This window comes from Nicotiana tabacum, chromosome 6 (genome assembly GCF_000715075.1).
Source record: "Nicotiana tabacum cultivar K326 chromosome 6, ASM71507v2, whole genome shotgun sequence".
Lineage (NCBI taxonomy): Eukaryota > Viridiplantae > Streptophyta > Magnoliopsida > Solanales > Solanaceae > Nicotiana > Nicotiana tabacum.
In genome coordinates, this window is record NC_134085.1 from 74957518 (window position 1) to 74985509 (window position 27992).

The window sequence follows — 27992 nt, forward strand, 5'->3', positions numbered from 1 at the left end:
GAGGATGAATTTTTAGCATTTACCCCCAATGCGAACCGCGGTTGCTTTTATGCAGTCCGCGATGCCTTCAGTGCGGCCACACTCCTTTTTGTGCGGTCCGTGGTGCACTGTGTCTGCAACATCTTCTGCAACTTTTGGGGCTTCTGTTTTGCAATTCATTTTCCACAACTAATTCACTTCATGTGTTGATACTAACAAAGCTAGATGTTTGTGCTTGCAGAAAATGGTTAAACAATGAGGCAAAGGCTCGAAACAACCCGACCAAGGTGATTCTTCCCGGGGAGGAAAGCAAAAATGGTAAAACTCACTCCCCAAGCTAGAAAAAACATCAAAGACATGAGGAAGGCCATAAAAGCGGCTGACAGAGCCATTGACAACTCGGGGAGTGAGTACGAGCCCTCCCAAGAGATCTCTTCAGATTCAGTCCCACTATACATCCCGTATTCGGAGAGGGCCATACATAGAGACACTCCTCCTTTATCCCTCGATGCTCAAGCTTCAATCAACATTTCTTCTGGGTCGTCTGAAGGCTCAGCAGGTAGTGGGGATGAATACTCTACCTCTCCAACAGCTTCAATATCTGGAGAGGGAGATGGGGAGTTACCTAGGGGTGGTGTGCTTTAGGTTGGGGGTATTGACCGGACTAGAAATCCCGCTATTTAGGAAGATAGATTCGTCAGCCAGGTGGCTTTCCACAAGTTTAGGGAATGGTGGCCGGCACGAAAGTTGATTCTTGAGAGGAGCTTCATTGACAGAGACCTTCTACCCCTACACCCCAATGTTCATAGACAGTTTTGAGCTCGAGTGGGTTGGGATCACTTTAAAGATAATTGTGTGAAGGCAAATGAGCACATGGTCAAGGAGTTTTATAGCAATGTGGCCCATATCTTGAAGGGCACTAAAGTGACCAAAGTGCGAAACAAAATATGGTATTTACTGGGAAGGCACCAAATGAATACTTGGGGTTCAATGAAGAAGATGAGTCCCTTTACAATAGAAAGTTGGCAATGGGCGAGGAGGTTCGTCTGTGGTTAGCTTCATACCTGGCAATCCCGGGTACGGTTCCGGAGTGGTTGCAAGCAGGGGTCAAAATACCTCATAGGACCTTTAACTTTGAGGCTAGGGGGTGGTTGAATTTTGTGTACAGTCAGCTCGACCCCACTACCCATGATCAGACTATTCCACTTGCCCGGGTTGTTCTTGTTGCATCTATTATGGTGGGATACCCTATTAATGTGGGCAATGTCATGTCCCGCGTCATTTCTGCAGTGGGAGTTGAGCATGACCGAAACTACCCTTTTCCCAGCACCCTCACTATGTATTTCCGGGACCTGGAGGTGGAGAAGAGACCTTTTGACATCAAGGTCAAAATTGTGGCTCCGTTTTTGTGGTATAGTTTGAAGGGGTCAGGCAACCCCAAGGACAAGAATTACAAGATGCATGCTTCTGCCCCAACTGGCCAGTCTGAAAAGCCAGTTGCGGTAAACCCCTCCACTGAGCCTACCTCCATAGTTGCTGACATGCCTCCCGGACCTTCCACTACTGTTGTCCCCTCTACTTCAGTTGGCCCGGGGATTCCATCTTCCCGGGCCCAGCCTATTACCGCCCACCAGCTGAGTCAGATACTTCATAGCTTGAATAACTGGATGGCGACTGCTTTGTCCAAGTTGTCTACATTGACCTCCACCATTGCGGCTCAGTCGGCACCACAACCAGTGCAGGTGCCCCAATCTATCGAGGATTCACTTAAGGATATTCTTGCCAACCAGCAGAAGATCCTTGAGTCTCAGGCTGCCTTGGCTAAGACAGTGGATTCACATGGCAAGGCCCTAAAGGAACTTGCCAGGGAGCACAAGAAGCTACGCAAAACACGGGCTTCCAAAGAGTCTGTGAAGGAGCTTAGAGCGGATGTGGACAGACTGAAGGCAGACCAGCTACCTTTAGATTTGCTATTTGAGGACCCAGCTCCAGCAGCAGTACCAGTAGCAAATCCACAGCAGGAGTAGACACAGAGGCTTCCTAAGAAGAAGAGGAATCTCCCTAGTGCAGATCAGGCGATCATCCAATTGGCGGACCCACCGGAGGCTTCCTCCAGTCAGCCACAGGATGTTCTTGATATTCAACCCGTCCAGGTCCAGGCCCTAGTCCCAACAGCTAAGCAGCAGTAAACCGGGAACCAATCTGAGGTTCCCGCGCATACAGAGGACCTGGGGACCATTGATGATCCCATGCAGACGGACACGGCTTAGGGAGTTCCCAGGCTTAGGGAGTTCCCATATCCTTTCCTTATACTTTTTGGTGCTTATTTGTCTAGTTGGCATTGGGGACAATGCCAACTTTTATTTCAGGGGGTGCGCCCCACATTTTTGGATGACTGTATATATCGTTACATTTTATGTCTTTTTGATCTTCTATTGGTCTGTATATAACTTTACATTTAGCTACTTTTATCGCATTTTTTATCTTCTCTTTGGTCTGTATATAAAGTTACATTATTGTATATATTCATCCCCTGTTGTATATTCAAATCCCCTATTGTACATATTCATTCTATCTTCTATTTTTGTAAAAATTCCTCGTTTTTAGCTTCTTAGATAGGCTCGTAGCTTTCTGTTTCGTTTTTTGCACTTTATTAAGCCTTTGGTTTTCTTAATGCCACAGTTCTTTCCAAAGGTTGAGTATTGTGTGAATCGGGTGGCTCTTCCCGATGATGGATGGCGTGACAACTTTCTTAAGGGTTTGAGTCCATTTTTGTTTTTATTTTTGGTAGCTTATAGTTAAGGTACCTCAAGCAAAGCTTCACTTGGGCCTAACACATTTGCCTTTGATCCGTTGTGTTTAGGATGATAAAAGTCGTGACCTTGAGACTCTTGTGTTGACCAAACAATCATCATATGGTCTTTCGGGACTATTGTGTGCTCAATCGTGTCTAAGGTTGTTGTGGGCCCCTGACTCTATGTCTTTAGCAATCCTTGAGCTTTTGTGGTGAGAAATCGAACTGTGAGTCCAAGTCCCGAGCCAATGGTCTAGAACTTGCCCTGAATGTCTGATGAGGCAAAATCTTGAGTGAAATTTGGCTTGAGAAGTGATTATAGGCTCTCCTTGATCCAAATGATAGTTGAACAATTTCATAGCCCACTAATGATATAATCCCTAGTTAACCCTTTTGAGCCTTAAACCTTTTTCTTTCAAGACCCAATACTATAAGCCTATATCCATTCTAAAATATACCCTCTTTTGGCACCTGATCTTCCCTTGAGCAATGGCAAAAGTCTAAGTTTGGGGGGAGAGACAAGAGAGGGAACAAAGTGGTAAAAGGTACTAAAGCGAAGAAAAGGAAGGCAATGAAAAAGAAAAGAAAAGAAAAAGGCAAAAAGAAAACCCAATGTGAAAAAGAATAAAAAGGGATTCAAGAAAAAACAAAAGAGAAAAAAAAGGTGTGGAAAAAGTTGAAAAAAGGAGAAACATTTTGAAGTTCAAAAGAAGGAGTGACATTATGTCTCTCTAACACCTTAAAAAGAAGTGAGATACTCAAAGAGTCAAGAGAATTGTGCCAAATGAATCAAAAGAAGTGCTAAAGGGAAGATGGAACCCATTTAGACCAAAAACCTTTCCTACCCTGAACCAAAAGCCTTCACATTGACTCATCAAAAGTCCTATATGATCTTGAGTTGAACAACGCTTACATTAGTGGATACTTACATGAGGGGCAAACATATGGTACTTAGAGCCAGATTTGTGGCCTTTCCTTGAGAGAGATGAGTGAATTCCTATTAACCTCGATTTGTGTGCTAATACTCTAAAAGGTGAGGTTTGCTTAGGGAGAGTTAAGGATGTGTGAGTTTGGGTTCCACAATGACCAAAGTAATTGAGAGAGTTTTTTGATGTAATGAGTCAACTCTTGATACTCTTGCGTCACACTTGATCCATAGTTTTTTTTTCAAAGTTTAAATGTTGTGAATGGTTCTTTCGTATTAAGGGCAATTGTTAGTCCCAATTGATGCTTGTTGAGGTTACTTTAGGATAGTTGGAAATACTTGGATTTTCCCTTAAGGGGTGGGTCTTATTTTGTTTGCTTGAGGACAATCAAAGGCTTAAGTTTGGGGGAATTCATAAGTAGGGATTTTAACGAGTTTCATTCTCCTTCTTCCCTATGCTTTGATTATAAATCGTTACAAAATAGTCCCAAAAGGCTCAAAAGTTGTGCCTGATTGCAGGTTTGATCGACAAAGTGACGAAATATCAAAGATCGGCTCAAAAGGAGTGAAACTTACTCAAGAATCAAAGACAAAGTAAACTAAGGGCAAACAGGCCTAGTGCGGACCGCACAAAGTCGAATGTGGCCGCACTAGGTGATTCAGAGAGATAGCAAAACCAGAATTCAGGTAACGCGGCCACAGTCCACATTGCACGGTTCGCAATAAAGGTTCTGCGACTGCACTACGTTTTTGTGCGGTCCGCGAAAGAGATATTCAGAGAGATGGAAAATGCTAATGCGTTCCGCGGTCATGGTTGTGCGGACCGCGACAGTTGCCTCCGCGGCCAAGGTCCATTCTACGCGGTCTGCGAAGCCCAAGTCAGAGAGCCCATAATTGAAGTCCAAGAGCCTAGCGTGGCTGCGGTCCATTTTATGCGGCCCGCGCTGACCCCGCAGGGGTATTTTTGTCCAGTTTTTCCAGTCTAGTATAAATAGAATATTTTACCATTTTTGGGTCATCAGATATATCCAGAACTTAACTGCGCTCGTGGGAACTTCATTTGTAGCCATTTTTGGCATCTTAGCTTCAAATTAACGATAGATTCTTGTATTTTAATTTAGCATTTAATTAATATGCCTTGTTCTTCATCTATTTCTCTATTTTCTCCTTCAAGTATGAGTAGCTATACCCATTAGCTAGGGTTGTGGCTCAACCCTAGTGTGGGTAATTGATGAGTGTTGCCATCTATTGTTAGATTGACTATGGGTGTTTGTTATTTGGGTCAATTTTATGGTTTAATCTATGAATTGGTGGTTGCAAACACTGGTTTGTGCTAAGTTGACTTGGCTCTTCTTGAGAAAGAGAGCTTAAGTCTCCAAAATTGACCCAACAAGGAATTGGGATGGACTCAAGAGAATTGATAGTCCCAATTAAAGGGTTAAACCTCGAGAGAGTAATTACCCAACTTGAACCCTAGATGTTTGAGCTATTTTGCCTACCCGTTTAGTCGAGAGAGAGGCAATTGGGCAAAATCACTCTCTCTACCGAAAGGTGTGAGTGTGGGTAAAATTGTGCAACGGTTATAGCATAAGCCGCAATTATGTCAATCGAACCTTAGTAACATCTACCCGTCAATTAGCCACCTAGGTAATGTCACGACTCTAGTGCCTTTCTTCCCATTAGATACAACTTAGCAATTATCTCGTAGCATAATCTAGTTTCAATTAATAGCTTGATAATAGTAGTTTATAATAAAAAAAAACAAAAATGTATGGAAGTGACATTAGGAACAAATACACAACTCTAGTCTAGATAGATACTCGACTCTATTCATAGCTCCATGTGGAAATCGATCCTGACCCTCATATCGGGTAAAAGCTATTGTGACCCTCTCTTCCTACCTTTTAGTAGTGTGGAGTTGGCAGCGATCACCCACCCAAAAAGCAACCGGAGAAAATGCGAGTACTCGCATTGTACCAACAACGGTCGGGCAGCACGGCCCTCCCCCTCCAATAACAGGTATCACTCACAATGTTAGTAATGCAGGTGACGACACCCTCATAGGCATTCTGAGGAAGATGGAAGAAATGGAAAACAAGAACAAAATGCTGCGAGACCAAATGAAGGAGCATCAGGAAAGGATAGACAAAATATAGGCTGCCCCAAAACTCTGACCAAAAAGAGATGCGAGTCGGTTCGTGGAACAACCCTACAGTGATGAAGCCGCCCTGCATGCCATACCCAAAACCTTCAAAATGGCACCCTACCTTAAAATATACGATGGTACAACCGACCCTGGGGATCATTTGACCCACCACGTCACCGCGGTAAAGGGCAACGATCTCACCAAAAAACAAGTATCTTCCATCATGTTGAAAAAGTTTGGTGAAACCCTCAACGGGGGAGCATTAACTTGGTATTCACAACTGCCCATGCGCTCTATTGAAACATTCGAAGAGATGGCTGATAAGTTCGTAACGGCCCATGCCGGAGCTAAAAAGTCGGAGGCAAGAGTGAACGACATATTTGCTATCAAACAATCACCTAGAGAGGGACTGAGGGACTTTCTCGCTCGATTCAACCATGTGAGGATGACCTTACCAAACGTATCAGAAGGCATGGTTGTAGCAGCTTTCCAAAATGGGCTGAACAGAAATGGGTCGAGGGCGACCAAAAAGTTGTTGAGTCGGCTTATGGAATATCCCCTAACCACTTGGGATAAAATACACATTACCTATTGTGCCGAAGTCCATGCCAATGAAGATGACCTAAATGGACCAACCCAACGATTAACCTCGGTACAGGCCGAGTCCAAGAAAGACCGAAGAAACGATACCAAAAGAGATTTAGTAGCTCCACGACCCAACCGTGAAAGGCATCAACCATATATCAGGGGTGCCATCATGCCCCCCTCTCGTCACGAAGAAGGTCCATCTAGGCCAAGGACAGGGACTCATCGGAGCACGAGAGGTATGACCCCATTACAATCTACTCACAATTTTTGTGTTTCTCCTTCAGAAATAGTCTACGCATTGGAGAATCTCGACCCAAAAGTGAAGTGGCCACAAAAGATGAGGTCTGACCCAAGCACCAGGAAGTCAAATGCCCTCTGCAAATTCCACCAGGAGGGAGGTCATAAAATCGAGGACTTCATCGCTATAAACAGGAGGTCATGAACATGCTTCACCAAGGGCACTTGAAAGAGCTGTTGAGAGACCGAGGATGGGCCAACTTTGCCCAAGGACATGAACGACACTAGGGGCCGCCAAAACCACCTTCACCTACCCGCACCATCCAAATGATCATCGGAGGTAGTGATGATACATCGATCAATAGCGTAAAGTTCACCACGACCCACAAACTCAAACGGTCAATCACACATGAACGGTATGACAAACTCGAAGAAAGTATCATCTTCGATAATTCGGATACCCACGGTTTGGTTTTCCCTCACTATGATGCCCTTGTTATCACTTTACGATTATTAGATATAGATGTAAGATGCATTATGGTGGACAACAGGAGCGGCGCATGCATTATCCACCCTCGAGTACTTGCACAGATGAAACTCGAGGATAAGGTAGTGCCACACTACATCACGCTAACTGGTTTTAACAATGCAATTAAACGAACATCTGTGGAAATCACACTCTCGTCCTAGCCAACGATGTCACCCTGGAAACAACGTTCCACATCATGGATCAGGATAAAACATACAATGCCATAATAGGGCGACCATGGATACACACCATAAGGGCCATCCCTTCCGCTTATACCAAACTATCAAATTTCCAACCCCGTGGGGAATATTTAGCATACGAGGGAAACAATGCACATTTCGAGAATACTGCCACATCGCCTTAGACTATGCGACTACCCAACAAATAAAGGGCAAAGTAAAAGAGGCATAACAATTAACAGGGTCAAGGTCGAGTTGTAATGAAAATGAAGACGTCATCAAAGAACCCGAAATGGTAGAATTCGTGGGATCAACTATAGAAGACCTCGACCACGTCCAACTGGACGACAATGACCACAGCAAGAGAGCCTATATTGGTTGTCTACTTTAGGATATAAGAAATGTCGTCAATTCCAAATCACTAACGCAAACGTGTTCACTTTTTCCCATGCAGATATGTCAGGTATCCCGAAATATATTACCACACACAAATTGATCATCGACCCGCTTCACCCCCGATGAGACAGGTTAGGCAAAAGTTCAACTCTTCAATAAACAATGTAGTCCGGGAGGAGGTTGAAAAATTATTAACAAAACGGTTCCATCAGGGAACCAAAATACCCTCAATGGGCGGCCAATGTGGTCATGGTGCAGAAGACGAACGGAAAATGGTGGATGTGCGTAGACTTTACGGATCTAAAAAAGGCATGCCCCAAAGATTCATTCCCACTACTCCATATCGACCAGCTCATTGACGCAACAACTAGGCATAAACTGTTGAGCTTCTTAGATGCTTCCTCTGGTCACAATCAAATCCTCGTAGAAGAGGAAGACCAAGGGAAGACTAGCTTCATCACCCACCAAGGAATGTACTGCTACAAAGTTATGCCTTTCGGACTGAAAAATGCGGGGGCGACATACCAACGGTTGGTCACCAAAATATTCAAAGATCAACTCAGCAAGACCATGAAAGTCTACATAGATGATATGTTGGTCAAGTCCAAAAGGAAAGAAGATCACATCAACCACCTGAAAGAAACCTCCGATATACACAGGCGATATGGAATGAAACTGAATACTGAAAAATGCGCATTTGGCTTGACCTTAGGAAAATTCTTAGGCTTCCTAGTATCAAAACGAGGCATCCTGGTTAACCCCAACCAAATCAAAGCTATAGAGGGGATATCGGAGCATTTAACCAATAAAAAATAGATTCATAGACTGACCGACTATATAGCCGCCCTCTCGAGATTCATCTCGCGGTCATCCGACAGATACCACAAGTTTTTTGGCGTACTCAAGAAAGACAACGGCCTCAAATGGACCTCCAAATGCATCGAAGCCCTGGAGGAGTTAAAGGTTTACCTATCGTCACCGCTACTGCTTTCCAAAGCAGAGCCCAGAGAACACCTCCTCGTCTACCTGGTTGTATCCGCAGTGGTAGTGAGTGCAATCCTGGTCTGAGAAAATAAAGGTACATAATCCCCCATCTATTACATTAGCAAAACTTTAGTCGATGGCGAGACGAGGTACCGCCACCTCAAAAAATCGGCCCTGGCCTTGGTCGCAGCTTCACGAAAACTTAGACCCTACTTCCAGTGCCACCCCATCTCGGTAGTCACGACTTTTCCCTTAAGAAGTATTTTGCATAAGCCTGAGCCATCAGGCAGATTGGCCAAATGGGCCATAGAATTAAGCGAACATGATATCACATATCAACCGCGGACGACGATAAAGTCGCAAGTACTTGTCGATTTCGTTGTTGAATTCACCGCAAAAATAATGCCCAAAGTCGAAAGAGAAGCCACCCATGCTTCTCCACAAATACATGATCTATGGATTTTGTACACTGATGGTGCCTCTAATGCATCACGGTCCGTACTAGGACTCGTACTCGAGGTCCCGATAGGCGAAGTAATTCGCTAGTCCATAAGATGCCCACACATGACTAATAATGAGGTCGAGTATGAGGTTGTGAGTACAGGGTTAAGGTTGGAACTCAAGTACGGAGCGAGGCAGTTCGTCCTATACTGCGACTCTCAACTCGTCATCAACCAAGTCACAGGGACTTTCCAGTAGGGGTGGGCATAAAATTCAAAAAATCGAATTCTGAACTGAACCGAATTAATTCGGTATTTCGGTTTTGAGTTTTTCGGTAATTCGGTATTGAAATTTTGAAATTTCGGTACGGTCTTCGCTATACCGAAATATCGATTTTTTTAAAGACATTTTCTTATTGCCCCAGTGTACTCCCCAACCCAACGCCCAAGCCTAAAGCCCCAACCCACTCTGTCTAAAGATTAGGGCTAATTCTGATTCATCATTCATTAGGTTAGGCAAATGAAGATTCCTCAATCCTCACTCCTCACAAATTCCAGGCAAATGAAGACGCTGCTATTGCGAACTTGCGATAGTTTCAATTTTCAAAGGTATGTTTCTACTTTCGAGCGAATTCTACTTTCTAGCTAACTTGCGAACTTGCGATTTCTCATATACACTCAATTACTATGGTTGATTCTTGTTTCTACCATTCTCGTTTCTTTTTGAGTATCTTTATTGGGAGGACATTTTCTATTTTTCATAGAATGGCAGAACCTATTTACACAGAAGTCAAGCTTTAGAGGTTCCATTTGATCTTTATTTTTTATAGGTAATGTAAGGATATTACAACACACTGATGTAAAAATCAGCATAGGACATTTGATCTTCATTTGAAGTTGTGAAAAAAGGAGAAGATGAGAAAAAATACTTAATGAATTACTGAAAGATACATCCAAGACTACTCTAGGATAATGAAACAAGGAAAAGTTCTTTCTTAACAAGATTACAATTGTTCTATTTTTTGGTAAGTGTACCATGATTCTGTTTAGACTGTGTATTTTCACTACTTAAAATTCTGTGGAATTGTAAAATATCCTAGTAAATCTCAATAAAGAATAGTCATTAAACTTGTATTTTGTGTTAAAAACTCCACTTATAAATAATTTATTCGGCCAACTATCACTAAATTTGCCCTATCACTAGTCATAAGGGTTAAGAGATGGCTAAAGCTATTAGGGATTGTTTGCTTGAATGGAAATTAGACAAGGTTTTCACTATCACCGTGGACAATGCTTCTTCAACTGATGTCACAGTCAAAGAATTGTCTAAACAGTTAGATATGTGGAAAACTAATATGATGAGTGGTAAACATCTTCATGTGAGATGCATGGCTCATATACTAAATCTAATTGTGCAATATGGTTTGAAAGAACTTGATGCTTCTGTGACACGTGTTATTGTGAGGTATGTGAGATCTTCGCCTGCAAGGACCTTAAAGTTTAAACAGTGTTGTGCACATGTAAAGGTAGAATGTACCAAAATGTTGTGTTTGGATGTTCCTACTAGGTGGAATTCCACCTATTTGATGTTGGATACGGCACAACACTTTGAAAAGGCCTTTGACAAGTTGCATCTTTTTGATGATGGATTTTTTGCTTATCAATGTTCTCATCTTTGTGAAGATGGTAGTAGTGCAGGTCCTCTTGAATCTGATGATTGGGTGAATGTGAGGAATGTGATAGAGTTTCTTGCAAGATTTCATGAGCTAACCAAAAAAGTTTCAGGTTCACGTTATGTCACTTGTTATTCTCATTTTAAGGATGTATCTGAACTTTATTGTCATTTGAAAATGTGTTTAGTTAGTGAGGATGAACAGTTGAGAAAAATGGCTGAGCGAATGCAAGAAAAGTTCAAGAAGTATTGGGGTAAGCCTGAAAAAATGAATAAAATGATTTTTATTGCTTCCGTCTTAAATCCATGTAACAAATTTGAATATGTTGAGGGATCACTTGAAGAACTTTTTGGGGAGGAAAAAGGGAAGAAAATAAATGTTGAGGTGTATGCTTATATGAATTCTTTGTTTGGAGAGTATCTAAAAAAGTATTCAACCAAATCTTGTCCTCAATCTCCATCTAGTTCTACTTCATCTAACAACACATCTAACACATCTAGTGGGAGTGTTATAAGTGCATCTTTAATAAGGACGAAGCTTCACTTGAAGAAACAAAAGGAAGACAATGGAAGTGGGGGTGCTAAATCGGAGTTGGATAAATACATTAGTGAAGAACAAGAGCCTTTTAGTGAAGAATTTGATATCTTAAGTTGGTGGAAAACACATGCTCCTAGATTTTCTATTCTTTCGGAGTTGGCTCGTGATGTGTTGGCCATTCCAATTTCTAGTATGGCGTCGGCATGTGCGTTTAGCACCGGTGGCCGTATTCTTGATTCATTTAGGAGTTCATTGACTCCTAAATGTGTGCAAGCTCTTATTTGTGTTCAAGATTGGCTTAGAGAAGAGAAGAATCCTATTAGTGTTAAAGAAGACTTGAAGTATCTTGAGGAACTCGAGCTTGGTAAGCTTTAATATTTTGTGTGTATTTTAGTTCAAATAATATATCATGCTTTTTCATTTATATGACATATTTGGTCGAATTATCTTTAGATATGGAAAATAATGGAAGCACTACTACCATTGTTTGATGTATAGTTGCAACTTGCATCTTGAGTGGTAAGTTTAATACTATATTTGTTTGGTGATATACTTAATACTTTTGTAGTTTTGTTTTATTATCATCAAAATATAATATTCTAACTTATGATTTATATTTTTTTAGGTTCAAGTGCAATCATGCCCCGTGCTCCTAAAGTACGCTCCGATATTTGGGAACACTTTGAGGTGAAAGAAGATAACGGAGAAGTTTGCAAAGTAGAGTGCAAGCATTGTGGTCAAGTCTATAATGTTAATCCAAAGAGGAATGGAACAATTGGTTTAAGGAAGCATATTAAGCATTGTCTTGCGCGTTTTCCTGAAATCCGTATTTAAGAATTAAGACTGTTTTTGTTGAGGGATGCCCTCTATATTTTTGTTGCACTATGTTTAAGTGTTAAGACTATTAAGACTGTTGCAGTTAGCCAGTTACACTGTGTTTAAGTGTTAAGACTGTTTTTGTTGCACAGTGTTTAAGTGTTACGTGTTAAGACTGTTGCACTGTTAAGTTAATTCTGCTGCATCTGTTGCACTGTTAATTCTGTTAAGACTGCTGCATCTGTTGCACTATTGAATTTGCAGATATGTTAATATATTATATAGTTGTGTAATGTGTAGTTGTGTACAGATTAATATATTATATAGTTGTGTAATGTGTAGTTGGTCGCACCTTGATAATTTATTGTTTTTAACTGGTTGGTACCTGACTGGTACGGTAGCACTTAATACTTATGAAGTGATGAATCTACAAGGGTTCTGAATGATAACAAGTAATGATATCTGTTTATTGTCACATACGTTTGTCTAAGAAGACATCCTTTTTCAAGACAAACTATCTACTCCCTCCGTTTCAATTTATGTGAACCCATTTGACTGGACACGGAGTTTAAGAAAAGAGAGAAGACTTTTGAACTTGTGGTGTAAAATGAGGCACATATATTTTGTGTGGCTATAAATCATTGCATAAAAGTAAATTGTTTCCAAATAAGGAAATGGGTCATTCTTTTTGGCACGGACCAAAAAGGAAATAGGTTCACATAAATTGAAACGGAGGGAGTATATTATTTCCATTGTAATATTTTAAAGACAGATCCCACCTTCAAATTCTTCTTTCCATTGTAATATTTGTTTTAGGCTCGTAATGCAGCCAGTGATGTTACCTTGAATTGGCAGCTTTGAAATTTGAATTGTGCACATTACACTGTTGCACGGAATTGTGCACTTGTTAATTGTTAATTATTATTTCATATTTGCATTTGCTTTGAAGTTTGAATTGTGCAGTGCACTGTTGCATTTGTACACTTTCACTCGTTAGTGTTGTCTTGAATTGTACATTGTTGCTTACTGCTTAGTATTGAATTTAGTGATAATTGTCACTCGTTAGTGTTGCTTATTTAGCGATTATTAAACCGAAACCGTACTGAAACAATACCGAACCAAAATAAAAAATACGGAACCGTGCCGAAATAATTTGGTATGGTATTTGGTATACACAATTGACAAACCGAATACCAAAATACCGAACCAAAATTCTTAAATACCGAATTGAAATACCGAATGCCCACCCCTAAATTCCAGATCAAAGACTAAAGGTTGCAAAAATACTAGACTGAGATCTGCAAGTTGTTGCCCGAATTTGATGAATGCCAGCTCGACCAGATCCCTCGAGTGCAAAATATCAAAGCAGACGGCCTCGCCAAATTAGCGGCGGCCACTAAAAGCATAACCAAAGAAGGAAACATGGTCACCCTCCTCTACTCATCGATCGATCAAATTGAGGTAAGGACTATAAACCTAACTTGGGACTAGCGCAACTGTATTGTTATGTACTTGTAGGACGGAATGCTCCCCGACGATATCATCGACAGCGACCAGTGTAAGATGACGTATGGCGGACCCCTAGCAAAATGCTTAGGCCCAAATCAAACACGGCGCGTTTTAGAAGAAGTCAACCAAGGCCACTACGGAGCTCATTCCTTCAATCGAGCTCTGGTCAGATGTCTCATACAAACGTGCTACTACTAGCCCACCATGAAAAAAGAGGCCCCCGACTTCGTGAGAAAATGCGAGCAATGCCAAAAAAATGTCCCTATGATCCACCAATCGAGTGAGCATCTCCACTCTGTCACCTCCCCTCGGCCTTTCATCAAGTGGGTAATGGACATCGTCGGCCCCCTCCTTGCGGGGCGAGGTAACGTACAATTTCTTTTGGTTTTCACTGACTATTTTTGTAAATGGGTAGAAGCAGGAGCATTCATCCAGATATGCGAAAAAAAGTGATCACCTTCATATGGAAAAATATTATGTGCCGCTTTGGCCTACCCAAAGAGATCAGTTGTGATAACGAACCCCAATTCACCGAAAAAAAGGTCGCCGAGTTCTTCGAGAAGTGGAATATCAAAGGAATACTCTCCACCCTATACCATCCCGTGGGCAATGGGAAAATGGAGTCCTCCAATAAATCTATACTGAACATCATAAAGAAAAAGCTCGTGAACGCAAAGGGACTATGGCCCGAGCTACTACCAGAAGTGTTATGGGCATACCGCACAACGCCAAAAACGATCACAAGGGATACACCCTACTCATTGGTCTATGGGACTAATGCAGTAATACCAGTCGAGGTCGGAGAACCAAGTTTGAGATACTCTCATGAGAGAAGGTCGAGGAATGACGAAAGTAGAAGGCAGGACCTCAACGAAGCCAAAGAACGGAGGGATATGGCCTACATAAGGATGATTTCCCAAAAACAACAGGAAGAACCTATAACAAAAAAGCCAAGGTCAGACCACTCAAAGTCAGGGACTATGTGCTCAAGGCCAAAATATAAGCAAGCAAAGACCTGCGGGAGGGAAAATTGGGAACGAATTGGGACGGCCCATAAAAAATCACAGCAGCATCAAACAAATGGTCATTTTGATTAGAAACAATGGAAGGAAAACTACTATCAAACAACTGGAACGTCACTCACCTCAAGTACTTTAACTTCTAAGGAAAAATGTTCTCCGAGTCGTACTTGTTTTCCCTCACCTGAGTTTTTTCCCAATTAGGTTTTCTCGGGAAGGTTTTTAATTAGGTGACAAAAGGAAGTTTTAGGCTAAAGTACGAACAGATGAGGACACAGGTCGATTAGTTCATTGCCCAACCTCTCAATACTTCTCCAGGTCGACCAATGAAGGGACTAGATAGACTGGGACTGGAACGCCAGCCGACACTAAGACTGGGACTGGAATACCAACCCAGAAAACATGTAAATTTCTCCAATATATATAAGCAAAGCACAAGCGCATGAAGTTCACCCATGTTTTCGCCAAAGCAATGCAGCATTAATCAAGCAAAAGTTACATTTGACCTCGCTCAAATTAACTTAATTCGACCTCGTTCAAATTACATAACATTCGACCTCATTTGAATTAAATAACATTCGACCTCGTTCGAATTAACTAACATTCGACCTCATTCGAATTAAATAACATTTGATCTCGCTCGAATTAACTTACAGTTGACCTTGTTTGAATTAAATAACATTCGACCTCGCTCAAATTAACATACATTCGACCTCGTTCGAATTAAATAACATTTGACCTTGCTCGAATTAACTAACATATTCGACCTCGTTCAAATTAACATATATTCGACCTCGTTCAAATTAAATAACATTTGACCTCGCTTGAAAACATATTCGCCTTGTTCGGATTAAATTACATTCGACCTCGTTTGAACTAAATTACATTTGACCTTATTCGAATTAAATAACATTCGACCTCGCTCGAATTAACTTACATTTGACCTCGCTCGAAATAAATTACATTCAACCCCGCTCGATTTAATAAATTTGACCTTGTTTGAATTAACTAAAGCGACATTCGACCTCGCTCAAATTAACTCACATTTGACCTCACTCGAATTAACATATTCGACCTCATTTGAATTAACTGATATTCGACCTTGTTCGAATTAATACCTACCGGCCCTGGCCATGGCCAAAACAAAAATTCTTATGATTAAGGCGATCAAACGGCAGAATAAATCAAAGAAGCATACAAGCCCGAATAGTAGATAGATCAGGTATGAACTACAAAAATAACATTTCATACTTCAAACATTTACAAGGGCTAGTACAGACGCCCACAAAAGCGTACACAAAAAATTACAAACAGAAGAAAAATCACTCGCCACCTAACCCAACAACGCCATCTCCGCCATCACCGTCGGGATACTCATCCTCATACTAGGCATCTTGCTCAATCCCATCCAAGTCCTCATTGCCATTGTCGGCCCCCCGGTGTAGCAGGATCATAGCCGCAAGCGATCCGAGTTGCACGCGCCTTCGCAGAAGCATCCTCAAAATTGATTTCAAGAACTTTTCCTGCCATCATCAAGTCTCTGAATATATCCAACTAAGCCTCGACATGGATCCACTTCTCATATAAATCCCGCGGCACATCAGGATAAGCAGAAGTGTAAGAGGAGGACGGCTGAGCCAACAATTGTGCCTTCTCGGTTTCGAGAACGACGATTTGGTCACCATGGCTCGAAACCTCTTTTTCTAACCCCCCCCCTATCTGCTCTTCGAGTTGCTCCTCTCTGGGTTTGGCCGTCTCCAAATCGTTTGCCCACTCAGATTGGAGAACACAAATCGCGACCTCCAAATCCTCCACCTTTGTTGAAGCCACCAATCGAGCCAACTCGGCCTTCTCCAAATATGACGCCTTCTCGGCGACCTCACCACTTAGGGCATCAGCCCTGACCAAACATTGCTCAAGCTCAGCCCGCAGAGATATCACCTAGGCCTGAAGGTCCGTACATTGGGCTTCAACTCCCTGGCTCACATCAAGATCCTCTTCCTTATCTCTCAACGCCCCTTCAAGGACGTTGCACTTTCCGATGACCCTGATTAACTCATCATACTTCTGCTTAAGCTTGTCCCTGATGGCTTGGAAGTTGTCGCTCTCGCTAAACTACCTACAGATCTCGCGGTGCTTAGTGTGGTACTCATGGTACTTCTTCTCTATCTTCTCAAAAATATTTTTATGCCTCTCCGCTCGGCGGGCTCTCTCGATCTCCAAAATGATGGTCGAAAAAGAAAGGAAAAGAAGGAAATCAGTCAAAATCAGAGTAGAGAGCAAGGCACGAAAATTAAAGAGGACGGAAAACTTACCCTAAGGGCAAGACTAGATATACCCGGTGATAAGGAGGTATCATTCAATGTCTCAAGGGTCCTGCCCTGCACATCGGAGCAAAATGGACCTAATGAGGGGACCACATCTTCTATGTTCACTAGTAGGTCCCGCTCCATAGGAACCACGATGGTCCTTGATGAACCATCCAACCTGACTTCAACGCGAGTAAACCCCTCGCTCAGCATTCGAACCTTGTTAGGATCAAGGTCGGACCCCGTCTCATAACCGCCCTCAGTAACCCCTTCACCTCTCTCATGGGTAGACGTGGTAGGAACATCGGCTAGCCTCGAAGTCGATGGCTCATCTCTCGGTACGGTTGTCTCGGGCAAAATCATACCTTCTATGGTTCCCGCTGACAGCGGGACTTCAGATGTCGAACCAACATCACTCTCATGTATATCAATGGTCGGCTCATGATCATCCCTCGAAGAATCCACTGCTCGGATGGTTCCACTCACCAACATCCACCGATCATTTCTTACGAGGAACTAAGTCATCCTCGCTCTGTGATGACTCATCTACCAAATGCAGCACAGGAAAATCTGAGGTTTCCGATGTTGAAGTCGTTGCCGTTCGAGTTGGTTTAGCTAAGGTCGGAGGCCAAATGGAGGAAGATGACCGGGCAGTCCATGTTAGGGTCGCAACTAGGGCAGATCCCGTTATAGCGATCGCTTGGCAAAACATAGGAGTAGGAGCTTTGGACTTCCTCGAAGCTCCCCATGCTAACAACAAAAGAAAGAGAAGAAGGTCGAGGTCAATTCCCGCAACAATGAAAATTGACCAATCAGAAAGGCAACAACGAAGACCCAAAATAAGCACACTCACCGGGAAGCTTGGGCCCGAACTTAGCACGGAAGGTCGACCACTCGCGAATCCCCACCCTATGAGGAAGGATCCGGCTAACCCAATCGTGAATATCTTCGACCAGAGGAGGATGCTCGACCTCAGCTGTATGAAGAAAAGGTAGTCAACACAACCAAAGTCAACTAACACAAAGTACAATAAAAGGAAAGGGGAAGGATTCTTACGGGCGTAATTCCAAAGCTTAGGGAACTCGCTTGCATTAATCACTACGTCCTTAGTCTTGACGTAGAAGTAATTAAGCCAGGACTGACGGTTAGACTTGTCATCCATTTTTACCACTAAACATTTGCCGCCTAGGGAGAAGAGATGCATCAAGTGACGGAGGGTTACCTCGACCCCAGCCAACTCCGTGAACTTCGAGATCATGCGAATAAGCTTGTAGATATATAGGGAAAGTTGGGCCGGGCATACTCAATAATAGCGGCAGAAATCTTCGGCCAAGGGAAGAATAGGGAAATAATAACCCACATAGAAGGGGTAGGCATAGAAGGCGCAATACCCAAGGTGGTGTTTTGCACCACACCATGCCCCGCAGGGATTAGGTTTATATGGGCGGAAATTTTGAATCTAGCCCTAAACTCGATAAGAGCCGCCTCTCTCATTGGTGACTCCGAGACTTCAGGGTCATCCTCAGGTAACTTCGAGAAATCGAACCTAGTTTTCTCCCTACGAGGGATTATTTCCTCTACCGTAGGAAAGCTGTCATCCTCTGCGACAATGGCTGCCCTATCGTCATGGGGGCACACGCACTGCTAAAGGTGTGGAATAAGATACTCCCCAAGAACCACAATATGTATTAACCATCTTTGTTAGTGTATATATAAAGACGATATAAGCACAAAAGAATCGTAAGTAGCAGAAGTCACCGAAATCAGCCAAAACAGAGACATGAGAGAGTAACAGAAGCAGAAACCCAAAATGAAGAAGGAAGAAGAAGACACAAATTCTTAATGTTAGGGAGAGAAAAGAGTGAGGCTAAGGGTTTCACCTCTCTATTTATAACAATGGGAATCACTACCGAGAAAACAAACCGTCAATGCCCAACACAAATATTGAAACAGCATAGGCACGGGAACGACGCAACGCATCGGGAAAACGCATTATAATAACGCATGATGTCATTACGTCACTCTGAATTGATGTAACCATGTGTTATGGCTCACAAAGCGCCACGTAGCCACCCCGTCCAGAAAGACGATGTTCGAACTGCCCGCCTAAATATATCGACTGCGACTAACAGAGTCCGCTCATCGAGGTCGTCCAGAGTCGGCCTCAATAAAAGGAGGGACTAACTGTATGGGTCGAAATTTGCCTTTAAGAGATTTAAACATGAAGTGGTGTTACGAAAAGTAATATGGCCGAGGTCGAGACCTAAATAGGGGGGCTCATAGCCGAGTAGCCGGTAGCTGTCGAGGTCAAGCATCAAGAGTAGCAGCAACTACTAGTTTTGTAGTAGGATCTTTAGAAGAATATTCCATTGAATATTCTTTGTACTTGTACTTTTATGGTTGATTGGGGATATGTCCCATATAAATAGAAAGACAGATAAGGTGACAGGCATGTAATATTCTTTGATAAGTACATTATATGAAAAGCAGACTTTCTCTCTAGATAGAATACAAATATTACATTTATAAAGACATTCGATTGCCTATTATTCCACACTTTTTCTATCAGATCCGAGAAGGATCCCTATATTTTAGCATATGTCTTTCATCCATCATTGTCAGGAGGAGGAATTATCTACCTCATTCAATATTGGGTTAATTATTCTTCCTATTTACTTTCATGCCGTTTATTGCTATTTATTCTTGGTATTCTCTCTTCATTGATGATCTTGAAACATTTCAACGCCATACTACGTCACTCATATTAACCGATCATAGATCTGTAGTCATTATCATTAATTAGGTTTAACCGTTCATTATATAAATTTAATTAGTTTAATCAAAGATCTAACACTTATTGGATGAACCAAAATTGTAATGGCAAATACAAGGATAATTCCAGCTTTTATTGCGGAGGACAAAATTAGACCATTTTACATAATGGAGGGACTACTTTTGCCCTTTGCACCATCATTTGAGACGGAATTTTATTCTAAACTTATTTTGCTAATGGGGCCAGCCATGAGCCATGCGTCTCTAAAAGGTACTGAGAAAATCTGAGTAGCATAGATGCTACTCGAGAAGTTTTATTGTGTGCTAGTTGTTTGAGACTCCTTTTTTTCTCATAAATTTGTGGATCCTAGTCTTACATTTTTGGGTTCACAAAAAATGTGGGTCCACAAAACTGTGAGACAAAAAGGATGTCTCATACGACTAGTGTCAATTGTATGAGAGACAAAATAAAATTTTCGATGCTACTCCTATTATAACATAGTAGCACTGTGAGAGTAATGACATAACAAGGAAAGAGGGAAACTAAGGGGGGATATGAGATATCCTCGTCCTATCCTTTTCTGAGACTAATTTATGGTCTCCTTGATAGAAAACACTGTGTAGCAGAAAAAAGCATTCACTCTTTTACTGCAAAAAGCAAGCAGCGTAATTCTCTCACTGCTCCGACAGTGGTCCGGTCCTTTCATTTCTCTCTGATCTCTTTTAGTCACTGTTTTTAGTGTACGAAAGAAGCAAGCATTCTCTGTGGGCAATTGTAGTTTTCAAAGCTTGAGTCTCTTCTCCTCTTATTGTCTTGGTCTTTTCACTACTAGGTTTATACGCCTAATAACATTTATTATTAGTGAAGCTTCTTTTGGTTAGTTGGTATAATTGCTTTAAGTGAAATGAAATGGCAATTTAGTATTTTGGCGAATTCCTCGGGAAACAACTCTTTGGCATAATTTATAACTGTCTTTTACTGCAAGCGGCAGTTGATATAATTGGAGTGTGGCATTTTCTTGCTGGGAATAAAAAGGTTAGTATATTACTACATGCCAATTCTTGCTTATAAAGCCATAAAAGGCTCATTAATTTTTGGATGCATGTCCATTTGGCAAATGCAGTATATCTTCAGTTACATAGTATTTATGGTGTGTGTTGTATATATAACTAACACAAGCACCTCCCTAACAAAACCCAAGTAACAGAGTGCCTTGAAGCTGTTACAATCTTGGTTGTCTTTTTTTTTTCCCCCACTTATGGTTTGCAATTTAGGAAGATTATTTTTGTAATTAATGAGATTATTTTGAATCCCAGATCATCATCAAGAAAATGGTGCCTGAGAAACAAGCAGAAGAGGCCATAGTCTCAGCTGTCCAAAATGAAACAGAGGCAGATGATAGACAAGAAGAAATGGCTATTAATTCAAATTTGAGCTTCAAAAGCTTTCTTTGGCATGGTGGTTCAGTTTATGATGCCTGGTTTAGCTGTGCATCAAATCAGGTAACGAACATGTTTATTACATTTGAATTTCAAGTACCGTTAATCCTGAGTTTTCTTTTGGTTTGTGGGGTTGCAGGTAGCACAGGTTCTGTTGACTTTACCTTACTCATTTTCTCAAATGGGAATGCTTTCAGGAATTCTACTGCAGATATTTTATGGTATAATGGGAAGCTGGACAGCTTACCTCATAAGTGTCCTATATGTTGAGTACAGAAGTAGAAAAGAGAAAGAAAGTGTTAGCTTCAAGAACCATGTCATTCAGGTCTATATTCCAAGATCCAACTATAAATTACTGTTGTAAAAGAATGCTCTCTTTTCTGTCAAGAAATAATCTCATCAATATCTTTTTTTAACAGTGGTTTGAAGTGTTGGATGGCTTATTGGGACCCAAGTGGAAAGCTATTGGTTTGGCCTTCAACTGTACTTTCCTTCTATTTGGTTCGGTCATACAGCTCATTGCTTGTGCAAGGTATATGCTTATTCTTAAATGAAAAAGTCAAAAATCGCTTTTACCCCGTGATCAAAACTATTCAAATTCTAGACTCAAAAACGTATAAAATTTGTATACTTTTTGTATACTCTCTCCGTTTTAAATTAGATGGGTATTTTTCTTTTTAGTTTGTTCCAAAATAAATGATACATTTCTAAACTCTTCAACTTTAATAACCACACAGATGTCATGGTCCACAAAGCTTTACCCCTTAAACTTTTAAGACCACAAGTTTCAAAAGTTTTTTTTTTTTTAACTTCGTGCCGAGTCAAACTACCTCCTCTAAATTGAAATGAATGAATTATAACATACACAAATGTATGTGTGTGTCTATATATATATTCGACTATTATTTTGAGAGTGACTCCACAATATTATTTTCCCACTCTCTATCCCATCCTCTTCAATGGACCCAAAAAATAGAAATTCTCATTACTATTTTTACTTTCGTCTCAAATATTAATCGTTTTGATAAATTAAATTTATTTTAAAATATAAGAATTCATTTGTGCGTTTAATGGAGATGAGTGATAGTAGGACAAAAATTCTTATGATTAAAGCTACTTCTATTGAAATTTATTTTTAATTGTTGCATAGAAAAATTTTAAAGATAAATAATATGAACAAGATCTAAGTACTAAGTATTATTTTTTGAATTTGTTGTTATTATGATGTATTAATAAATATTGTTGTTTGGTTAATAGTAACATTTATTATATAAACGACCATTTGGACAAGAGGACATGGACATACATATTTGGGGCATGCTGTGCGACTACTGTGTTTATTCCATCATTTCACAACTATAGAATATGGTCATTTCTTGGACTGGGGATGACTACTTATACAGCTTGGTATTTGACTATTGCAGCGTTTGTTCATGGGCAGGTACAACTAAAGTGCCTTTTTAATTTCTTTGTTATGGTCAAAATTCACATTATTACTGTGATGGCCAACAATCAATAATTACTTTTGACCACTTGATAATACTGCAGGTTGAAGGAGTTATTCACAGTGGCCCAACTAAAATGGTGCTTTATTTTACGGGTGCCACTAACATACTCTACACTTTCGGCGGACATGCCGTCACCGTGTAAGAAATGTCTTCATTCTCTAAATTCAACTCATCCACAACACTCAGGCCCATTTAAACTTTATTGGCGTCAAGGTTTTGTGATTTCATAGAATTTAAGTGTCAAACAGTTAAGTTGTCATTTTTACTAAGTGCCATGTCAAATCAGCTTTTAAGTTTATTTATTTTATAACTTCTTCGGTGTTCGGCAAAGTCAACAAGTACTTAAAATAAGTTAAAAATTACTTAAAACAAGCCAAAAGCAAGAAGTTGGGCAACACTAATTTATTGATTTTTGGCTTAAACAACTCGATTGTATTTTAACAATGTGAAAGCGTAGAACTTAAAAACGAGTTCAATAATATGCATTCTGAACATAAGGTTGATGTTATATTTTCCTTTTGGTACAAAAGGCTTTACGATGATTGCCCCAAAATTATCCTGCTCTGTGAGTTACATAGCAGCAAGCTGTTTTAGGTCAAAGATGTCACTGAATGCTAAATGGGCAGTGTTTTTAAAGAATTAGACTCCTAAAAGTTGCTTGCATCTCATGCATTTTGTCGCTTAGTATTGTTTCATTCAGCTGAAATCCAATTAAAATTTGATATATGATGCCCCCAAATAGCACTGAGTTGGAAAGTGTAAAGAAAAAATTGAACCTTGGCCCCGAGATTGGACGGAGAAGTAGTTTCTTTCTTTAACGAGAGCCTTTGGTTTCTGCACTTCAAAGTTTTTCCTTTTATCTGGAGACGGATGTATAATTCATTCAGCTGTTGACAAAATTTATGAGTCAAAGATTACTCACCGCGGATGCCATTTTTTTTGCCTGCAGAGTAAATCCGTGTTTTATAACTAGGGATGTCAATGGATATTCGAAAACCGACTAAACCGACCGAACCGTACCGCACCGAACCAATTTTTAGGTTTCTTTTTAAGAAACCGTAGGTTTTTATATAAATATATAACCGCACCGATAATTAGGGTAGGTTTTTTATTTTATAAAAATAAACCGAAAAAATACCGAACCGTACCGAATAAATTTTACATGTAGAAAATATATTTATTTAATAAGTTTAAAAATAATAATGCATTAAGTTTTCTTTGAGCCTTGGAATTATGAAAACTATTACAAGCCAACAAGTAATTAAACTAAAAATACTAATTCCTAAAACATATTATGTTACTTCTACTTAAACTAAGTTATTTCAAGTATCTTTATTAGCAAGACACAAAGTATTCTAGCGATTATGAGTAGCAAACTACAATGTATTAAATATGTTTCCTTTCATATAATTTAGATTTATTTTTTTGAATATTTAATCTTCTATAGACTTTATTCTTGAGTCCCAACTTGGTATATCTTTCAACTCGTGTGATTAATATTTTCTTTGCCTTTGTTTGATTTCTTTTACGCTGTTGTAGAATAGTTGATGGATCTATACTCTAGCCATCTTTTTTTTTAATTCATCACCCTTTAAACAGTTAAAATGTCTAGAGAGTTTTGCTAAGTCCTATAAAAGAACATATGTTATTGCAATTCTACTTCTACTGGTGAATTTTACATGATATTAAAAAAAATACCGAAAATTAACCGAACCGTACCGATACCGACATGATTGGGACGGTTTCGAAAAGTCTAATTTTGGTTATACATAATAGAATAACCAAGAAATTAGTATGGTACAAATTTTATAAAATAACCGGCCGAACCGAACCATTGACACCCCTATTTATAACATAAGTATATGAAGTTCTGCTAGTTTTAGATTATATATTTGGATGATTAATTAATACTAGAACTGTTGGGATATTCTGCTAAGCATGTTAGGTACTACAGTTGTTATGCTAAAAAAAAAGGAGAAGGCATGGAAGAAAAGAGTGATACTAATCAAATAGTCTTGATTTTTCTATAGGGAAATCATGCATGCAATGTGGAAACCTCAAAAATTCAAGTACATATATCTGTATGCTACACTTTATGTCTTCACATTAACACTCCCATCAGCAGCAGCTGTCTATTGGGCCTTCGGTGACCAGCTTCTTGACCATGCCAATGCCTTCTCCCTCCTCCCTCGAAACGGTTTTCGCGACACAGCTGTCATTCTAATGCTAATCCACCAGGTCTCTGTTCATAAGTTTAGTATTATGTTACTTTTCCTGTTCCAACATTGTGAACCTGATGTGATAATCTTGCAGTTTATTACATTTGGATTTGCTTGCACTCCTCTGTACTTTGTTTGGGAAAAAGTTGTGGGGATGCACGACACGAAGAGCATATGTTGGAGGGCATTGGCTAGGTTACCAGTCGTGATACCAATATGGTTTTTGGCCATCATATTTCCATTCTTTGGGCCTATTAACTCGGCTGTGGGGGCATTATTAGTTAGCTTCACCGTGTACATCATTCCTGCTGCTGCTCATATGCTCACTTACAGGAAGGCTTCTGCTCGACAGGTATGTATTTAGTCCTTTATCTTCCACCTATTCATCTCATTTCTACCTTATGACTTGCAGGCATAAAAAACTATAACATAACTTGCTGGCTATCACACTCCGATAACATTATTTTTTGCATTTCCACGGAGGCTTTCATGATGTATTTTAGCATTTGAATTACGGGTTCGAACCGAACCGAACCCACCCACTAACTTTGGTCCAACGGGTATTTGGTGCAAATTGTTGATTTAGAACCTAATAATTTAAATGAATTACAATCTCGAACCTATAAACTTCAAATTGTGGATTAATTTTACTCAGTGAACTGCTTAATTTGAATTTTTACTGGGAGAAGAATTGTGAGAAAATGACTGAATGCTGACTCGGAGCATCTCATGTCAGCTAGGGAGTTGGGCCCTCCCCTGCTGATCATTACATTTGGTTGTCACACTCACTGATTAGCCTTTTGCCTTTGATGGCCAGATACTTCAAAGAGGCTGTCTTCGTTTATTTTTGTAGTGCAATAATTGGAAGTGGAAATAAAACTGCATTAATCACTTTGAAATTCTTTTTTGTTCTTATGAACAATTGTTGCATTATACTTATAAGATTTACTGAATAGCAATATCTAGGTTGTGTGTTAGTTTTTTAAAAAATGGGGCAGCAAAAAGATTTAAAGTATTGATTGAAAAAGTCTATCAATAGTTTTATTAAGTATAAGAAGACTTTAAATAGCCAATTAGGAACAAAAAATCCACATAATTTAAAATTCGATAAATCTAAAATATACTATCAACTAACGTAAACAATCTAACAGAAATTTAAAATTGAAATTCATGCTAAAACTAAGCAACTTATTCTGTTAAAAAAGTTGCTGCATTAAAACAACAAAATTTTAACAATGTGCCTATGGCTCCAAATACTTCTAGTTCTACAAGTGGACCACCCCATTACGCTTAAGTACTGCAATTTGATGTACCTAGTGATTGCGATAGTTGGTAACAATTAAGTTTTTTTTTTGACAAAATTGGTGGGATGTCCTTGTCATTCAAGAGTTGTATGTTGCGTTCGTCTTGGGATTGTTCGTAACCCACTCAACCTCCTGACTACTGATGGTGTTTTGGATGATAATCTGAATATTACTCTCTTTTAATTTATATGAATCTATTTCCCGTGTCAAAAAGAATGACTTCTTTTTTATTTGAAAATAATTTACCTTTATATAATGATTTATATCAATACAAAATATACGTGCTTCATTTTACGCCACAAGTTCAAGAGTCTACTTTTTTTTTCCCCTAAAACTACTGAGTTTAGAGCAAGTATGAACTTACATAATAAAAGCTTTTTGTATATGCATACATAGATGGAGTAAAAAGAAATGGACTCCGTTGAAGTCACAGAGCCACCTGCCTTCAAGTCTGTCTCTGCTTCTGACATTGACTTGAAGTGGGTTGTGTTTATGTTGTGGATGCAGAATGCAGCTGAAAAACCTCCCTTCTTCCTTCCAAGCTGGACAGCGGTATATGCAGTGAATGTGTTTGTGGTGGTATGGGTTTTTGTTGTTGGATTTGGATTCGGAGGATGGGCAAGCATGACCAATTTCATCAAGCAAGTTGATACTTTTGGCTTGTTTGCTAAGTGTTATCAGTGCCACCCCCCTGACCGAAAGTAGATTCAATTTCGTTAGTTTTTTTTCCCAAGTTGTAGAAGCAATCATAGTGAGGGAATTAGTTATATCTGTCATGCTTTTGGTAACTTTCAGTGTTTGTCGTTGTATTGGGAAAAAACTGAGTTTATATTAAAGATGACGTGGCATGACACGTGGTTTGGTTAAATGGTCAAAGCGCAACAATTGACTAAGAGGCACGGATGAAGACAGCCACGGGAAAAGGAATTTAAATAGGCACGAGACGAAGTACAGATACGAGTCTCGTACCAATTCAAGTCATTTACCGCCAACGGATTAGAAGACATTAAAGACAAAGATCTGATGACAGAAAGGAGTCCAAATTCATTATTAAATACCTGATACATTAGAAAACTGGTATTTAATAGGAATGATTGTATAACGGCTTATTTAATATCATTTATTACTCATAATTATATCATTAAAACTGAGGCTTCATTCCTTTACCTAGAATGACCTATAAAAGGAAGAAGTATACTATTGGGAACTCATTGAAATACAAAATTATTTGTTATTTTACCATCATTCTCAAAAGTATTTTATTTTCGTCTCCTGATTATCATTAACCCGAATTTCTTTTTAGCTTTGACCAAAGACCCAAATTTTTGGTTAAACAAATTGGTTCCGTTACCGGGAATCTGATAATCTTTTCTTTTAAGCTATATCTTGTCGATTGTCGTCACCATGTCAAACAACAACACCGACAATAACAGTAATAACACATTGGGAAACCATGAAAATCAATTTCATCAAAATCAAGATGACATGGTTCCCTCCCCTCCAGATTCACCACGTCAATCTCGTGAAGGCACTCCTGTTACTGAATCCCGTGCTGATCAACAAGAACAATCTGAACACTTTGAAGGAGTTACAACTGAAGCTTTACAAAAGCTAATTGATGCACAGGTCGGCAAAGCTCTTCAGGCACTTGTTAGTCGATTGCCTGCTGCACCACCCACACCAACTCCT

At 40.0% G+C, this 27992-nt stretch overlaps 1 protein-coding gene across 1 annotated transcript; it reads left to right on the forward strand.

The window, feature by feature from the left end:
• The first annotated feature begins 20509 nt into the window (after positions 1–20509).
• On the forward strand, positions 20510–27171 carry LOC107818122 (auxin transporter-like protein 2). The gene is made up of 9 exons (XM_016644062.2): positions 20510–20868; positions 21150–21335; positions 21412–21597; positions 21692–21804; positions 22530–22713; positions 22821–22918; positions 24811–25018; positions 25094–25351; positions 26811–27171. Exons 2-9 carry the CDS (start codon positions 21165–21167, stop codon positions 27006–27008), a joined length of 1416 nt encoding a protein of 471 aa, XP_016499548.1. The 5' UTR covers positions 20510–20868; positions 21150–21164; the 3' UTR covers positions 27009–27171.
• The last annotated feature ends 821 nt before the right edge of the window (positions 27172–27992 follow it).

Excerpts from the sequence above, each read along its gene's own strand:
- LOC107818122 (XM_016644062.2), top strand. The coding sequence starts at position 21,165 with ATGGTGCCTGAGAAACAAGCAGAAGAGGCCATAGTCTCAGCTGTCCAA. Across the intron at positions 21,598-21,691 it reads TCAAGAACCATGTCATTCAG|TGGTTTGAAGTGTTGGATGG; the intron begins GTCTATATTCCA and ends TTTTTTTAACAG. Across the intron at positions 25,352-26,810 it reads GGAAGGCTTCTGCTCGACAG|AATGCAGCTGAAAAACCTCC; the intron begins GTATGTATTTAG and ends TTGTGGATGCAG.